This window comes from Epinephelus lanceolatus, chromosome 18 (genome assembly GCF_041903045.1).
Source record: "Epinephelus lanceolatus isolate andai-2023 chromosome 18, ASM4190304v1, whole genome shotgun sequence".
Classification (NCBI taxonomy): domain Eukaryota; kingdom Metazoa; phylum Chordata; class Actinopteri; order Perciformes; family Serranidae; genus Epinephelus; species Epinephelus lanceolatus.
The window spans coordinates 21728352-21747591 of record NC_135751.1 but is presented as its reverse complement, the minus strand read 5'-3'; the positions used below and the strand labels follow the sequence as shown (position 1 = coordinate 21747591).

The 19240-nt window shown below is 41.5% G+C and overlaps 1 protein-coding gene across 1 annotated transcript; it reads left to right on the top strand.

The window, feature by feature from the left end:
• The first annotated feature begins 5790 nt into the window (after positions 1–5790).
• Positions 5791–14497, top strand: rdh8a (retinol dehydrogenase 8a). Its single transcript, XM_033643704.2, has 6 exons — positions 5791–6117; positions 8374–8535; positions 11613–11792; positions 13073–13166; positions 13268–13451; positions 13548–14497. The coding sequence occupies exons 1-6, from the start codon at positions 6012–6014 to the stop codon at positions 13773–13775; spliced, it is 954 nt and encodes a 317-aa protein (XP_033499595.1). The 5' UTR covers positions 5791–6011; the 3' UTR covers positions 13776–14497.
• Positions 14498–19240: the final 4743 nt, after the last annotated feature.

The following is a 19240-nucleotide window of genomic DNA, read 5'->3' as shown; positions in this document are numbered from 1 at the left end:
TCAACGGTACTTGGGAAACACTATGATGTGTCAGTGAAAAACACCCAGGTTTGGTGGCTCAAACGCTGCTGAAATGCTGTGATGTGAAGTGAGAAACACTTAAGTTCGGTGGCTCGAATGCTGCTAGGAAACGCTGCAAAGCGTTTGTGAAAAACACCCTGGTTCGGTAGCTCAGTGCCATTAGGAAACACTGTAATGTGTTGATGAAAAAACACCCAAGTTCGGTGGCACAAACACTGGTGAAAACGCCGGGAAAGGAAACCACTGTTGTTGTTTGCTGGTTTCGAACAGTGGCCTGCAGCTTGGCAGGTATCTCACATAGGTAAAACATAGGTAAAAAAAAATGTTGATATGATACATTTGAATTGTCTAAATTTAACATATTCTTGCTTTGCAGAAACGTACAATGCCAACATTTCTTTGTGGCGACTTGGCTGGTAAAATCAGATGTAACTGACACCAACCTTTTTCATTTTACTGCCCTATTGGACAAACCTCTGAATATCCTATCCAAGTGGCAATGATATTTATATTTCAGCTTGTTTTCGTGAAGACATTTTGTGCCACAAAAATCATTCCCTTTGTATTTGAATAAATTGATTTACATTTTTCAATCCAATCCTATTTTCACTTTTTGAGCAATGCTTTTCAACAGGCATGTGTCTGAGACTGTACAGATGACGTATATTGATGAGCTGTAACTCCATAAATGTTTCTAAGAATGTCATTAACTGGTGCTCAGAAATGCCACATTATGATTTCCACAGTGTCATCGCTCTCAAAGCAGCTCTCTGTGGAGTACCCATTGTATGTGGTCTGCAGCTGCAGCAACTGTTTTAACTCTTCTCTTTTGGTTCAGCTCGTGGGCTCCTCTTTTCGCACTCTCTCTCTCTCTCTCTCTCTCTCTCTCTCTCTCTCTCTCTCTCAATTAACTGTGTTCTCTGTCTGCCTCAGAGCCCCTAAAACACTTTCCCAGCTCACTCCACTCTAAGTCTTTGCACCCATTCTTTCTGTGTTTTTAAGTCTCCCTCCCGCCCACCGACCTCCAGCTACTCTTTCCCTTTCGTCCCTTTTATTCTCATGAAGTTTGCATTCCACACCTCCTCTGCAGACTGCACACAAAGGAGCAGAAAGCGCCACTCCTGACCTGTGGCAAACATTCCAGTCCTCTGGGCCCTTTCACACAGCCAGCGTCCCTTATCCTTCCAGTAGCATCAACCAGAATCTGCCTCTTATCCAATGGAAAGTCAGTATGATGAGGAATATTACTGTGGAAAAAAAAGAAAAGAAAATCATGCAATAAATGATATATTTCAAATATAAAATGCAGTGTATACATTCGCTTATTTCAACAAATAGTTTGATGTGCATTGTACATATAGAACAGGATCTCTGCCTAATCACACAATCCATCTTTAATTATGATGAGTGAAAACAGACATCAGCTTTGTAAAGTCAGCTGGGAAAATAGCGAAGGTTCCAGAGCATCTGCTCGTGTATCCTTACAGTCAGTACACAGGAAATTGACTTTTAAACTATAAAAGTATGTTAAGAGAAAATGGGGGTGTCATTTGTTATGACTAGGACTTTGATAAAGAGGTTACGGACGGGTGATTGGGGCTCAGAGCACAGCTGGAGTAAGCACGGAGGTGTCAGAGGAATCAGGTGAGAATTCTGACGAAGGATGTTAAAAAACTGATTGCTACAAGAGGGTTAAATAATGTAGGTAAAGAGGTTCAGATGTGAAGCAAAGAAAGTGAAGAGGGGAAAGTTTGAGGTGAAAGAGGATTTACAACGAGACATTTAAAGCAGAGAAGGCACGTGGCATAGGAAAGCATGTATGGGCTTGTGTTATCCCCTCCTCTTTGTCTCTTTCCTCACTCCTTCTGTCTTAGTGCCTTAATCTTCTGAAATTCCACAGCTATAGCTTGGAGGCTGGTAGACATCAGTGGCTGCCCGGCACCCCTCCTCATCTCTATCCACACCTGTCCACTTTCTCCGGAGGCACAAGGGAAAGCATGCCAGGAACGGCCATGACCTTACTCCTGCAGCTCACTCCGGCCCTTTAAACACCACATCCACCTGTGGACAGCTTTAAGATTTGTCTCTACTGAGTTTTCTGACTTTTAGCACTTTCTTGTACTGTGACATGACATTAGGGGTCAAATAATTTTAAAACTGACTTCAGGTGAATAATTTGGCAGCAAAATAGTCTTAGGGTTATTCTTTAATTGTTGGGTCAGTGTTAGTGGGCTCGTCTGGGTCAAAGGTTCATGGTCATTTTTCACTCTCTGTCCGTCCCTGCTCATTACATTTGCTCAGATCACCACCTGTTGCTCTGCCATAAAAATCCAAAAGGTGACATGCACTAATGGATTTGTGCACTCACAATAACAGGCTCTTTTCGTATATCATTTATATTTGCTGTGTCTATTCTATTGCTATTCTACCTATTCTGCTTTTACACTCCGTTGTAGGTTACTCCAAGATTGTCAGCCAAATGCCTAAAATCTGAAATGCAGCTGAATATATAAATATATAAACTGAAATGTCACTGCAGCGCATGTTGTTTTGCACACTGTCATCTTGGATTTAAAGCTGCTTTATCTGACAATGCAAATTATACTTTTTATTATCTCATTGTAAACCTCTGCTTTCTGGTGAGAGAAATGGGTCATAGCTTTGGGATGTTCTCAATAAGCAGACATCAGCTTTGTGAGACAGCAAGAGGAAATTGGGCCCGAACTCTATATAAGCTGACAGTCTGCTCTCTGATGTCAGCATTACAGGCAGTTTATCATAAACGGTGATGATTGAAGATTTTTCACGATGTATTCTCATATGTTAAGAAATACGCGTCACATGCTTGAGCTTGACTAAACCTGTCCTTGCACCATAAGCATACTGGCTGACCCTAAATGGATCAGGCAAGGACTCCACTCATTGTTAAAATATGTCTTCCCTTTGGGAGAATCCCTTCAAAGTTATGACAGAAATGAATAGCTGCCCTTGATGATGCCTGTAGTAACCTCAGTTTACCCTGGGAGGAGACAAACAGGCCACAAATCTCAGGAACCCGTTCCTCTCCTCACACACTGTTCCCTCTGCTGGTATCTCTGTATGTGAGTGTCCTCTGTTTTCACCTTTGCTTTTGTCTTGTCCTTATAGTGACCTAAATGCTTTACAATGTGGTACACGTGCTAAAATGGGGATGGGGTTAAAAAGGTTAACCAGGGGGGAGCACTGCAACAGGGGGACCTATAGTCATCACTGTGCATCTGCTTGCAATAGGTTTTAAAGGTCCAGTGTGGAGGATTTACGGGGATACAAATAAGCAGAAATGTAATACAACATTTATAACTATATTTTTATAAGTGTATGATCACCTGAAAATTTGAATGGTTGTGTTTTTGTTACCCTATAAGCCATTTATATCTACATGCAGAGCGAGTCCTCTTACATGGAGTTCACAATGTTGTCCTACAGTAGCCAAGAATGAAGAAACCAAACACTGGCTCTAGATGGAACCATTCATGTTTTACTATTGGTCACTGTAGCTCTCCATGCCTGGCACATGGGAGAAGTTTCAGTTGATTGCAATCTGTGATCTCGCCACTAGATGCCACTAAATCCTTTAAGCCAGACCTTCAAAGCAGGGGTGTAAAACATACAGCTTGCAGGCCAGAACAGACCCGCCAAAGGGTCCAGTCCATCCCAATAGATGACTTTGCACACCTAATATTGATTCACCTGTGAAGGCTTAGAGGTGCCAGGTTTCAAGAGCAAGCTAAGCAGTGAGTAGCTTTTTTCATAATGCTGCTTCAGAGGCTTGCACCCTGACCAGAGTACAGTTCTCTGAAGAAAAAAAAAAGACTATGTCTTGTGGTCACATTTGGATACTGAACATTGTGCAAAATATTGTGACTCAGCAGCTTCAGTACAAAAGCATCTGTATAAAACTTCCATCTTAAAACAATAGTGGTGAAACCACAGCGCTATAGCACTGCCAAAAAATTGGATTTGTGAATGGTTTGTAAGGCAGGGGATAAATTAACCTGGTTCCTCAGCAACTTCCACTTTAGTACACTGGAGTGGAAATGAAATATGCACATGTAATGACAGTGAATAGTAGACTGACCGAATGTGTACAAACTGAGACATACTGTAGAAATTACAGGGGGGTTTTTTTCTTAATGAGACATCTCAGGCTGTTTATCATCTGTTTTGTTTTAAGAATGTAGCCTACTTGTTGTTGTTTACACAACAAGAAAGGGACAAATTTGGAGGTGTTGTTATTTATTGGTTATTATGCAGTGGTTTTACCAGTCAGGCCCACTTGAGATCAAACTGGGCTGTATTCGTCCCATGAATTAAAATGATTTTGACAGCCCATTTTTAAAGTGAAGAAATGTTTTGTGTCAGAAAATAAGCGTAATGTTATTTTAATTGCTTGAGTGGAAAAAATAATAAGCAACAAAAACACACCTTAACTCCTTTTTCCCTGTGTGGAGCTACTTTTTTGCCACATGTATCAGACTTATTATTATATTTACTAGTTATTACGAAATGTTTAATACTTCTTTACTCCGTCCACATAAAGAACAAGAGTAAATCCCAGTTCAATCCACTTCTTAAAAAACAGAAGAAACTGAGCTTAATATATTATTATTTCATGAATGCATTAAATACATTTAAAATATTTTAAAGCATTAAGAATTTATGTCTGTTTTTAATTAAGGGAACAAGCACTTTGTGAATCTGCCAAGCAAAAACAGTTTAAGGTGGTTATTATATCACTCCAGATTGCTCTTTGGACTGTCCACTCATCCCCGCATGAGGGTAACGTTAGAGTAAATGGACAACTTACAGTTTGCATGTGGTTGCATCACATGTAGCAACAGGGCCCAAACAGGCAGACTCTGACTCTTGCACTCTGGCCCTTCATCAAAGCAAAAGAGTCTGGTTTGTGATCTTATCAACGGCACTTTGACCCCTTACAACATCCATCACGAGTAGGGTACACCAGTCCCTTTAACTGACCCTTGCTTATAACATCAGTGTCAAACCAAACTGAGACATGGCTTATAAACAAACTCAGAGCATTCGTTATAGTTAGTTAATATTTAGATAACAGTAATGCAATTAGGATTATTTTTAATCAGGCATTATATGCATTCAGTAAGCTTGAATGCTTCTTAGGTGTGCTGCACCGATCCTCACCACCAGATGGCAGTACAATGCAGCGCATTCAGTTACTATAAGCACTACCTTCCAAACGTAAGGTAATCAAGGGAGGACTAGTTTTATTAAGAAGTCAACTAGAGCCAAACAACAAGCGCCTAATTTAGCTTTAACTATAGCTTGGGTAACAGCAAAAAACATAATAATCATAATAATAATAATAATAATTGTTATGAAATTAAATGCACAACCCAAATATTTATCTCTTTAAAAAAAAGTGAGAAAAAACGTAATTAACTAATCTAATTTTGTTTAATTTAATTATAAAAAAAATAAAAGAAAAACAGTTGGAAAAGCTACTGTAACATATACCGTGGTAAAACGTCTAATGATTCCTTTTAAAGATAATAACTGTTATGAAAGAGAGATGCTATCAGGTATGAGCAAAACATCATGTGACAACTGTATGAATCTCACAGTTGTTTGTTGTTGGGGTCACCAGCTCAGAAATCAAATAAGCACTGCCCCCTCTCCAACACGCACGTGCGCGCATGCACGGCCACACACATTTTAAAGGAATTAACTTCATTTTCAGGGCAGGCGGCACCTATCAAGTTAAAAGTCTTGTCTGCGAGGGGTGTTTGCAATGCCACGTCCTTTTTTCGGTTACTGATTTTATTGAACATGTGACTGAATTAGAAGCTCACATGGCTGCGGTGGCTGTATGATCCGCTTTAGTTTTTTAAAGTCCGGTGATCGGTAGCTCCCCTCGGCAGCGACCATCCAGAGCAGAGGACCGCTGAAAAACACAGCGCCTACCCGGACAAATCATGGCGAACAGCGGGCAGAAAGTTGTGCTGATCACCGGCTGCTCCTCCGGCATCGGGTTACGAATCGCCGTCACGCTGGCCAAAGATGAAAAGAAGCGTTACCATGGTAAATGCGCTTTCTTCTACATTGTTTTCTTTGATCGGACCTATTAGTAGCAAGCCTATAATAGCCTAGTGTGGTTCGCTTGAAAACCTATTCCGTGTTTACTTTTCCCTGCAACGCTCTACTGTTGCACCAACCCTCCTTTACGCACAAAGTTCGGTTGAGTTTCATGCGCAACTCTTCGTCTTAACGCAAAGAAGTGATTTGGTGTGGTGGCCACTGGAATAGCTAAACCTAGTGATATCGGATCCATATCCTTTTGTAAAGAGTGGGATTCAGTCGCCCCATTTGGTTTAACAATTATCATCTGAAAGCGCAGTTTCCAGGGTAGGGCTCTGCAAGGATGCCGCTTTCCAGGCGGAATCATAAAAGGAGTCTTGTCAGTTCTCTTTCAAGTGACTTCTCCAGCACAAAGCCCCCTTTTATCGCAGTGAATTGTAGACCGCCTGCTCCGGTTTAGTGCCGTGTCTAATGTGCCTATAGTTCCCTCACTGGAGCGAGTGTTGAAAGGGGGACAAAGTTTGAGACCTGTACAAGCGAGGGTTCACTCTAAAGCAAGGGCCTTGTTTGAAGTCTTCATTGGTGCACAGTGGAGTTAGGGTGTCCCACTTTGACATTGTTGGTCTGTGCGTCTCCTCTCCTGCTTCCCAGCCATCATTAATGTCACTCCAGGAATGGAAGATCCAAAACCTTTCCGTGTCATGGAGCTTCAGACAGAATTACATTCACCCACCTTCCCACCCCCACAGCCCCTGTTGGTAAGAGTTGGCCCTCAAGACCCCCTCCCCTTGTTGTTAGATGTGACTCTATGGAGTTTAATTGGCTGTTGGCCTACAGTCAGTGAGCTCACAGTGAAACCTATGATTTTAATAGTGTAAAATAGTAAACTCAAGTTAGCCAAGCTGCTCCGTTTTGCCACTGTAGCCATCAAGGGGGCATCGGGATCTGATGGGATTTATAACTGTGAAATAGATGAGAAAAGAAAAAGTGATTAACAGCTCCCATAATACTGGTTTAAGCAGATTTTTTTTTTCCACAATGTGACCTGATTTTACTAATGCCACCTGTGAGCAATGAAGCTGATCTGCTCTTTTCTCAGGGTCTGTAGGAAATCCAACAGAGATTAAATATTGCATTGTGCATAAAGTAATAATTAGTCACAGTAGCATGCCCCAAACTCAAGAGAAACTCCCCCGAAAGACTTCTCTGTGTGCGCAATGCAATGTGGTTCATTTAAGAATGTTTAAGCAGCCCAAGAGTAATTCCTGCAGGAGCCAGAAGAACAATGGAACTCTTGTTCACTTCTCAACCAACACATAAATATCTTTGTTGCTTCATGGACACACAGTTATCGAATCATAAGATTAGACTTAATTATGAGACCCCATTAAGTATGTACTTACAAAGACAAGTTGCATTACACAAACAAAGCAACATTCTCAAAAAATGCACCTAGTTTCATTATTAGACATTGTGAAATTTTACATCAGTAACACTGCAAGGCAATGCAAACCTCCCACAGCACAGCAAAACCTCTTTTAATCTTACTTATCCAACCTTGTCTCTGTTCAGACAAGAATCAGGTGAGGGTTTGCTCTTATCTGCCGAGGGCAACAGGTAGATTCAGATGAATGTGCGAGGAAGAGGTTGTTTACTCCCACAGATTGCTATTGTGCAACAGCACTGTCTCTCTTTTCTCTGCTAGATAATGTCAGTCAGCAGAGTGTTAGCACAACACACAACATGGAGGAAGCCAAGTCAACACTGAGCTGATAGCTGCTGTCACTGTCCATGATAGATTCCTGTGCTGTATGTGGGTTAATGTGGCCCAGCGTGTAAAGTTCAGAGGAAATCAATTCTATGTTGTGTAAACTGACTGGCGTGGTCATTACTGGGAACTCTGACCCACACGCCTGGCTCTGTCACAACTCCGTGTTTGTCTGTGTTCGTGTTAAGGAAGTCGTTAAGTGGTGCCTCATAGATCAGAGGTTTCCTGTGCGTCACCTCATCATTGGGACAATGGGTTAAGAGTTGTTGGGTTTTTTGACAACAGAAAGTAATGATTCATGATTTTAAAAACAAATGGACAAAAATTGACTCCAACAAAAAGTCATCTTGATACTGATCATTTGGAGCGCTCTGGTTCCAAGTTTGGCTACTGTGCAACTCTAACGCACCATTTTCCAATATTTTGTAAAGTCTGAAGCCACATTATACAAGTAAAATAATATTTTCCACTTCTCCATCTCTCTCTATCAGTCATTGCCACCATGCGGGACCTGAAGAAGAAGGACAAACTGGTGGAGGCAGCAGGAGATGCATATGGCAAGACCTTGATGCTGCTTCCACTAGACGTGTGCAGTGACGAGTCAGTCAAGCAGTGCATCAACAACGTCAAGGACCGCCATATTGATATCCTGAGTGAGTGGAACACACCTGGAACTAGGCCTTCTTTGACACCTTCCCCAGCTTTGAATACACATGATCTTTCCACTGTATGTGGAAGAACATATGTGTGTGCATATATTTTGTTTCTTTAAAGATATATTTTTTGGGGGCATTTTGCCTTTAATGGACAGGACAGGGAAGCGTGGGGGCGGGGGGAGAGAGGGAGGGGGGGGTGACATGCAGCAAGGGGCCACAGGCTGGATTTGAACCCGGGCTGCTGCAGCAACAGCCTTGTACATGGGGCACCTGCTCTACCACTAAGCCACTGATGCCCCATTTTGTTTCTTTTATTATTTATTTATAAATAATAACAGTTGATAACTAGTTTTAGTATAATGCATAATGTATTACATGACCCTGATCAGGCCTACCTGGCACAGGCCTAGTGACCCTATTGGCCTTCACCTGCAAAATCTAAGTTGAAGAGACACATACCGACCAAGTAGAGACTCAAAATAACCACAAAGAGACACAAAACAACTACAAAGAGACACAAAACAACTATAAAGTGACACAAAACGACTACAAAGTGTTACAAAATGACTACAAAGTGACACAAATCGACTACAAAGAGACACAAAACAACCACAAAGTGACACAAAACGACTACAAAGTGACACAAAGAGAAACAAAACAACTACAAAGTGACACAAAACGACTACAAAGTGACACAGAACAACTACAAAGTGATGCAGAGAGACACAAAGAGACTACAAAGTGACACAGAGACACAAAATGACTACACAGTGACACAAGATGACTGCAAAGTGATGCAAAGAGACACAAAACGACTACAAAGTGACACAAAGAGACACAAAATGACACAAAGAGAAACAAAACAAATACGAAGTGACACAGAACGACTACAAAGTGATGCAGAGAGACACAAAGAGACTTCAAAGTGACACAAAATGACTACAAAGTGACACAAAGAGACTACAAAATGACACAAAGAGACACAAAATGACTACAAAGTGACACAAAGAGACACAAAATGACTACAAAGTGACACAAAGAGACTACAGAGTGACACAAAGAGACACAAAATGACTACAAAGTGACACAAAATGATTACAAAGTGACACAAAACAACTACAAAGTGACACAAAGAGACACAAAATGACACAAAGAGAAACAAAACAACTACGAAGTGACACAGAACGACTACAAAGTGATGCAGAGAGACACAAAGAGACTACAAAGTGACACAGAGACACAAAATGACTACACAGTGACACAAGATGACTGCAAAGTGATGCAAAGAGACACAAAATGACTACAAAGTGACACAAAATGACTACAAAGTGACACAAAGAGACTACAAAATGACACAAAGAGACACAAAATGACTACAAAGTGACACAGAGACTACAGAGTGACACAAAGAGACACAAAATGACTACAAAGTGACACAAAATGACTACAAAGTGACACAAAGAGACTACAAAGTGACACAAAGAGACTACATAGTGACACAAAGAGACACAAAATGACTACAAAGTAACACAAGACAACTACAAAGTGATGCAAAGAGACACAAAACGACTACAAAGTGACACAAAACGACTACTAAGTGACACAAAATGACTACGAAGTGACGCAAAGAGACACAAAATGATTTCAAAGTGACACAGAGACACAAAACAACTACAAAGTAACACTAAAAGACACAAAATGACTACAAAGTGACACAAAAACATACAAAACAACTACACAGAGATGCAAAACAGCTGCAAAAAACACAGACTCAAAATGACTATGAAAAGGGGGCAAACAACCACAAAGACTGACAAAATGACCACAAAGAGACACAAAATTACCACATACTTGCAAAGCAACTACAAACAGATGCAAAATGACCACACGGAGACTACAAAGAGAGACAGTGTAACTACAGTATAGGGCAAATCAACCAGAGGCACAACACTAAGAGACACAGAATGACCTTAAAGACACACAGAACCACGGAGAGATGCGTTATGTCTACAAAGAGGCTAAACAACAATACAGTCTGTGTGATTGTGGAGCCTACGTCAGGTCCTTGCCCAGGGACCCACTGCCTTATAATCCACCCATGGACCTTACTCAGTTTCTTATAGTGATTCCCAAATAGACAGAACACTAACCCTGACCCTTCCAGTGACAGTCACGTGTTTTTAACACCAACAGTAATGTCATACTATTCTGAGAGAGACTAAAAGTACACATCTATCAGCTCTGTCAGTAGGAGTAAAAGCAAACAGTCACAGTACAGTGTCATTTCTGAAATAATATCAAGACTTTAGGACAAAGTTTTTGAAGCAACTGAAATGTTTTTGGTGGTCAGTCTCATGTAGCACTTTCCTCCGTGGTTTAGCAGTTGACATAAAGAGTAGGTGGGGGGAGGAGATTGGAAGAGTCTTGAAATTCCAGTGGGCAGATAGATTCTGTACCAAAACAGAAAGGACCACCACACTGATATCCTGAGTGTGTAAAATATAGCTTGAGCTGAGTCTGCAGCTCTGTCTGCCCATGCCACTTTCTATTGCTTGTTCCTTAAAGCTAAAACAAAGCAGACAATGTATTTTGAAACCCAGAAATCCCAGCAGTATATTAGTAAATGGGACCTTGGTGTGGATCAATCACTCCATCAATCACTAAAACCTTATAAAAAGTGATATTATGGAAATTTGGTTAATTGAATGTTGCTAGTTTAGTTACTTGTGAATAGGTGACTCTTATCAGTTCTTTGTGTTTAAATCTTTAGTCTGGATAAAGGCTCTATTTATAAACCTGCCTCCATCTCACTCTAAATCCAAGTTACATCCCTCTTCACCTAATAACTCAAGACCAAGAGGCCCTTCAACATGGACTGCTGTTACATCACACCTCTGTGTTATTGTCACACACTGACATCTGGTGGCAATATCCAGTAGTATCATCTGCAAACACGGGTTCTAACAATACAGCTATACGTCATATTAAATCAACAATATCTAAACTGTTTCTCTAGTGGCAATCTTGGAAATATAAGCCACGTGTCATCTCTGCATCTGTGTGTTTCCTGTCAGTCAACAATGCAGGTGTGGGCCTGCTGGGACCCCTGGAGAGCATCAGCATCGAGGAGATGAAAAGAGTATTTGAGACCAACTTCTTTGGCGTCGTTCGCATGATCAAGGAAGTGATGCCAGACATGAAAAAGAGGCGCTCCGGACACATCTTGGTTATGAGCAGTGTTATGGGGCTTCAGGGTATGATCTGTGAGGATTTAACAATGCAAAAAAAAATCTGTAATCCAATTAAATCTGATCCAAGAACACAGGCGAAGATACTTACAACTCTAAACAACTATAAGAAAAATACTTGTTTTTAAGACTTTTGTAGACAGAAGAATTCAGAAATTGTAAACTAGCTAATGAAACTGCAGCATCACACTGTCATAAAAGTGCTATTGATATAATGCTGACATATTTAGCTTGTCTAAAGCTTGGCTGAAAAGCAGGATAATTCAATTGTAAATGTCTGCAAGCTGCAAGATTTCATTTTTTTTGGACAGACCAGTAGAAATCTGACATCTTGAGAATCTGTATAATTATATTGAGCTGTAAATCATGCAATGTGTTCTGTGCTTTAGGATCTATTAAATCAGAAATCAGTTTATAATACCATGCAAACCAATTTCAGTAACTTACCAAACTTGAAACATTACATCACAGAAGCACTTTTTGAATGCTGAATGAAAACACTGTAGCTGGTTTTATTTGTTGTACTCATTGTTGTAGTTTTTATTAGGTTTTCTTTTAAAGAACACAGATAAATAAAGGTGTTATACATATGCCATCTGGACACAAAACTCACACTTGTAAATCATAAACTTATCCAAAAAACACATAAATTAAGAAGAAATAAAAATGAAAATATGCGTACACACATCTAATTTTAATTTACTACTTGATGTAATAGAACATCATTCAAATTTGATTGGTCAAAACATTCAGGCACAATTACCAGTCTGTGTCCTCGGCAGCCTGGATGTCAATATTTGATGTTTTTCTTTTATGTATATATTAAAATTCTGAAACTTGATTTGTGAACATAAAAAATATATGTTCATATTCAGCTTTTGAAATTGCAAATGATGAAATATCAGATTTCATTTCAAAGAGGTGAGAACAAATACATTTAGATACATGGTTTTCAAAGTAAAATATTACAGTGCTTTGAATCCAGTGGTGTTTTAATCAATGTTAAGTATTCAGTGGCTTTAAAATTCAAATGCTTATGTCTCTTACTTGCTTTCATAGAGTGCCAAATGGGTGGAGTTTACCAGAACAAGTTAAAGACTGTCTGAGAAGTTGATAACGCTTGTATTGTTCAATGTGATCAATATCTGTTACTTGGTTGATTTCAATATCTTAGGCCTTTATGTGTAAACGATGTTTAATTCACATCTGCTTTTAACTGAGTACTGTGATATTTGATAACACAATGAAGTGACGCTGTGCTTTATCTCTCTCTTTTGTTGGTTCAGGAGTGGTGTTCAATGATGTTTACACTGCCTCTAAGTTTGCCATGGAAGGCTTCTGTGAGAGTATGGCCGTGCAACTGATGAAGTTCAATATCCGGTAGATTACCCTCTTTCCTTTGTTCTTCCTCCACGTTTGTCTTTGCTTTGTACCACACATACTCCCTCACTGACCTTTTCCACGTCTGACTTCCCGCACAGGTTGTCCATGATTGAGCCTGGCCCAGTGCACACTGAGTTTGAGACAAAGATGATGGAGGATGTGGCCAAGATGGAGTATCCAGGAGTAGACGCCGACACAGTTCGTTATTTTAAAGACGTTTACCTGCCATCATCCATAGATATATTTGAAGCCATGGGCCAGACGCCAGAGGACATAGCCAAAGTAAGGGAATAGAATCATTTTTTTGTGTCTGATCCCTAACTGGTACAAACATTGAGTCACCCTACAAAGCAATGACTTCCTGTTGTTTCTCTCCAGTGCACTAAAAAGGTTATTGAGTCAAGCAGCCCTCGCTTCAGGAATCTGACCAACAGCCTCTACACTCCCATTGTGGCCTTAAAATACGCAGATGAGACTGGTGGCCTGTCTGTCAACACCTTCTACAACCTACTATTCAATTTCGGCCCTCTCATGCACATCACCATGAGCATCCTCAAGTGCCTGACATGCAGCTGCCTGCGCAGACGCACCATCTCACCTAACTGAAGAGGGCGTCCAATCCTGCCCTTACCCCTCCCAGTTTGTTGAACCCCACCCAGTTCCTACTGCATTTTTCCTGAGGTTTTGGGCCTAAGCAGGTAGTCTAGAGCCAGTAACCCCGAAGAGAGGAGGTGCCTTTTAGTTCAAAGACACTACCATGATAAGCTTTGCCAGACAACATGCACAGTTGCACAAGTTTGTCTCAGAGATGTTGAATGCAGGATGACCTCATGTACTCACATGTAAACACAGACAACACACACATTGGATTATTGTACATACATACTATAAAGCTAAGGCCTCGCCTTAGCCAGATATAGCTCGGTTATATAGAGGTTAGATGTCTATATCGTTTTAATGAGAACTTACAGACAGGACATGAGATACGAGCCCCATGGACAGAAATCAAAGCACAAACTCAGTTACACAGAGAGACAATTAAAATATAGAGAAATTATAATGCTATAACTTGTAGCCTAGATGATTATACATTCAGGCTCACCAGAGTTATAACATGTATGACAGAGACAGAAAGAATATATCTGCTTTATTGTGATGTGCCCTTAATTTCATGTTTGCCTGAGCATAGTGTTCTCATGGTCATAACTGCTGTTAAATCATATTTTTAATCTTTTGATAAACTGAATGTTTTTCAAGGTTTGTGAAGGGGTGGGTCAGATATTTTTAATCTAGCATCTTGATTTAAAAATAAACAGAATTCTGATTTACTCTTATGAGTTTTTTTTAATGACATCAATAAGAAAATGTGACCACTTTGCATAATATGTGTTTTTGATACTACTGTAAAAGTTCTGCAAGGGGTTTTCTCTCTGTCTGCAAGACTCTTTTGGCATCAAGAGGGGGCAGTATTTTACTGTTTTTTTCCCCTGTCCACCAACCTGTGGATTACACAGGATCATCAGTGAGCAGAGCTCGAGCTGGAGTATAAAGGAATTTGGCCTTGTTGGCCTGAGAGGCGCAATATAATTGAGTAGTTAAAATCTCGCATAGCCTACACCGGCCATTGTGTTCCTTATTAACATATTTGTTTCATACAATGGATTTGTAATATCACATGCTTCATAATGCAGTAGATCAGTATCATTTAATCAGATCCACAATCAAAACATAACTGTAATCACACATTCCATGACCAAAAAGGAGCAGAAAGAAGAAAAAAAATCTTATTTTGCCTGCCCCTGTATCTGTCAATTACAGTTACTTACTGTAACAACCAAGAAAAAGAAGCTATACACAATAACTGACCATGAACTAGTGTGACAGATTACCTGACAACTTCATATATTCTTTTTTTATACATTTTCTTGAACTGAAAAAAAAAATTCATACAACCTTTTAAATTATTCTGTGGAGAATTCCACAGTTTGACACCACGTACACATCTGCTTGAAAGTAGTCTGTGCACATTGATGCTTGAAGTGAAATTTCCTTACATGGTCCTGATAGTCAGCATCAATCCATACTGATAATTTGGGATGGTTAATTTGAAAACACAGATATTCCTTAGTGGTCGGCACTGAGCAAATGTTTCATGTAAAAAAAATGCATCTCGGCCAACAGAGATTTTAAGCTGTCTCGTTCAGGTGAGGACACATGGTGCCTCTTGCAGAGCACAGACTTGTTTTTGCATATGCATCTGTGTGTTTCTGTCTGTGCACATACGCAAACACATTAGCATGTGTTTGCATGCATGCGTGTGTGTGTGTGTGTGCGTATGTGAAAGTGTTGTATGAGCATGTCTATGGGCCAAGTTAGTGATCTGTTGATGGATATAAAGAGGTCATGGCCTGTTCCCCATCAAAACCCCTCCCTTGAACCCCCACCTCTCACACATACACACACACACACACACACACACACACACACCCTGCTTTGTGCCGTGTGAGAGAATGTGACCTGGTTCCCATCCCTGAGGAGGGGTGAACCCTAATGACGGCCTCCTCAGACACATTGCGCAGCCCGGAGCCTCCATCTCCAGCTGGCCCCCTCAGCCTGTAGGGCCAGGACCCCCTGGTCCACACTGGGAGATGCCTGCACTCTGGCCTGGTTTGTCCCGTCTACACACACACACCGTCCCATCCCATCCTGCCAGACTTGGCTGAGCCCAGGCTGGTTACACTCACTGATTGCATGGAGCTCATTATCAAAGGACAGTGCAACTGGTTGCAGACCTGTAGTTTCTGCACAGTGTACAATGAGTGCAGTGCCTCGGCTCTGTGTATGTGTCTTCATCAGAGGCGACAGCTCCGCACAATGGAACAAAGACGCTGTCAATCACAATCAAATGGGTGTGTGTGCAGGGGGAAGGTGGAGGGGAAGGGGGGTAGGAGGTTGGGGGAGGAGTCTGTGTGTCTTGAATGTTCAGGGGGATGCCAAGACCCAATGTAGGACGCTGAAGGCTAAGGGCAGGGGGTGGGTGGGGGTGTTTCGAGGGGGGGCAGCAAGGGGTGGGGGTGTGTTGCATTTGGGGAGATGAGAATTGGGGTGCCCAGGCCTGAATGGAAGACCTGTTTACTAATTGAATGAACACAGGAGTTACAGAAAAGTCTCATTAAACAAGAGGTCTTATCAAACCATTGTTGTATATCTTTGTTTCACAATCAAGAATGTAATTGCAGTATAATGAGGGCAGCGTGACATGGTTAGGTCTTCCCTTAATTGTAACCCTGTCACAATTACTGAGCCACTAAACATGCACAGGCTCTGCCTTTATGTACCCTTGCTGTGTGCTGACAAATAAGCCACTTGCATTTTTAGGCAGTGAACATGAGTAGAGAGAAGGAAAAAAGGGGGAACCTCAAAAGTTATCTTTGGCATGTTTGTAGGATACATTCTTTGAAATCTGTCTGCCTCCCCTGGTGCCGCTGGTTCATTGCTAGTTCAGCACTTTTACCGCATCCTCCTTTCACTGTCATCATCACCAGAAAACCACACCTAAGCTTGACTCAGAGAGTGATGATGAGACAGACTAAGGAGTCAGGGATCAAACATCGAAGGGAGCTGCGGAGGTCAGAAAATTATGAGAACTGAATTGTGAAAATGGGAAAGAAAAGCAAAGTGTGATGCAGAGGACGCAAAAGAAAGAAAGAGGTCTGGGTGCTGTGAGATGCTGGCATTAAGTGGCGCTTATGTCTAGACAGGGTGCTTCAGGCTGATCCCAGGTCAGGATGGATCAAGATTAGGCTCCACTTGTCTGTTTCTGTCATCCTCACTATGAAGGATCCATCCTGAGTAATGCTGAATAGCGTGACAGAGCTGCCATACGACTTGATCTGTGGATCAGGAATATATTCAAGGCATAACAAGACAGATGAAAGCTGAAGAAAAGGTGGAGGTCAGCCAACATTTAACATGGCTTTATGTGATGTAGCCACTTGGGACGTATCAATATCCATAAAGCTGATCTGGGGTCTGAGGGGAGCTATCAATCTTTATATAGTCAAAACAGGAGAAGCCCAAGTTGCCCTGTGGCTGGCCTGTGGCAGCCAGGTCCATTAGGGCAGCAGAGGCCACAGGGAGAAACAAACACACAACGTCTATCTCTCCTTCTCTGTCCATTCCCTTTCTCCTCCCTTCTCACTCACTCTCTGAGGCCCACTGTCTGTCTGCCCTCTCCTCTGTCCATCTCCATAACTCCGCTGTGCAGTGACCTCTCACGGACCCAACGTGGGTCACTTGTTTATTCACACACGGAGAGGGGGGGGTCATCATCTCTCTCTTTCTGAGTAGAGCTGCTTGTTTGGACTCAGGATCGTTCGGAGGTCAGAACATAAATCAAAAAGAATCTTGACTCTAGCTGGCCAGTCATACACATTGTTTTACAGACACAGAACCGCTATTGTCGCTATCATTACAGCATTAGCGTTGTCCCCTTTCCCTACTGCTCTTCCCGAGCATAAACAATCCAGCAGGAATTTCCAGACTGCAGTTTGCCCACTACCGTATCGTTTTGTTCCGCTCCGTTCACTCTCTCAAAACTACCAGTTCCAATGACTGTGAAACTCCGTGATTAGAGGGTTCATTCTGTGTACAAGCATTATAATTGTCAAGCAAGGGGATGGTGGTTGATTGTGCTGGGCTTAGAGATGATGTAACCTGAGCTGGGGTAACACCATGCTCTTGTGTTTGTTGTGGACAATGAGTTAAGATTGGTGTAATATGTCACAAGGGGAGTCTGACGGGTAAACCGCTGATGTAGATGCACAGATTTTGTGTGTCTAAAATGGAAAAAAGCAGATAAACAAATGAGAAACTCGAACAAACAAATTACACTTTTCTCACCATCCTGTGCACTGACATTTCTTCCTGTAACATATCATCTTTCTTTGGGTTTCTAACCTCTTCCACCATGGCTCAGTTGTTTCTCTCATTCAATGGTGTAATTAGACGTCTGGGAATCTAGCATATGCTTTTCTGGTTCGACCGACACCAAGGAGGGAATATTTTCATTCAAGGGATGATTATCCTTTTAATTTGTTTCCCAAGGATGGCTGTGTTTTTCTCTTATGCCTCTGGCAGCGCCTGAGTGAGTTTAGTGAGTGTTTATGCGGATGTGTGTATGAGTCAGACAGACAAACACTGAGAGGAACGATGACAGACAGACAGACAAACAGTCAGATAGATAGATAGATAGATAGATAGATAGATAGATAGATAGATAGATAGATAGATACTAGTAAAGTCACAGAGACAGTTAGTCTTTGTGTGACAGACAGTGACTTCATCAAAGAGTCTATCAGTATTGAAGTTTGTCCTTGCCTGGCAACCCTGGCTGCATCCCAAACTTACTTCCCTGCCAGAGAGAAAACCTCGCTCTGGACCCCATCAGCACTGCCATGGATCTGATCTATTCACTGTCTCCAACCATAAAGATGAGAAACCAAACAGGGTGCGGGCACACCCATGCCAGGAAGCCTGTCTTAGCCCAAAAGAGCCCACATCATTGTTTATTCAGCTTGAGTGCATCATATCTTGGCAGCCAGGGTGAGAGTGAATAGACGTTACAAATTTTTACTCCATCAGAACGTCATGATAACATAGCTTCAAGTAGGGGCTTGCTTAAGCGCAAGGAGTGATGAAAATGGCTCTTGTAAACACTTTCATGCCCCCAAACTCCACAACCAGTACACATTTTGTTCAAGTTTGATTCAAGAGCGGATGAACAGTAAACTTTGTGCTGCATTCATGGATCCACCGGGGCTGATTTTTTTTTCCTTCATCAAAACAAAAGAATGCCTCTGTCTATTGACCGTGAAAAGATGTTCGTAGATTTGTCCCCAGTGAAGAGATGTCTTTGTTGGTTATCTCCATTGGTGAGCCGCCTCCATTTGGCTAGGCCTAATCAGAACACAAACACGCCTCTGTCATTTGGCTGCTCTCCCTCTCACCCTCCATCCCTCCCTCTCTCTCAGGCCGTCTCTTATTAACTAACACTGCAAATTAGATTCTAT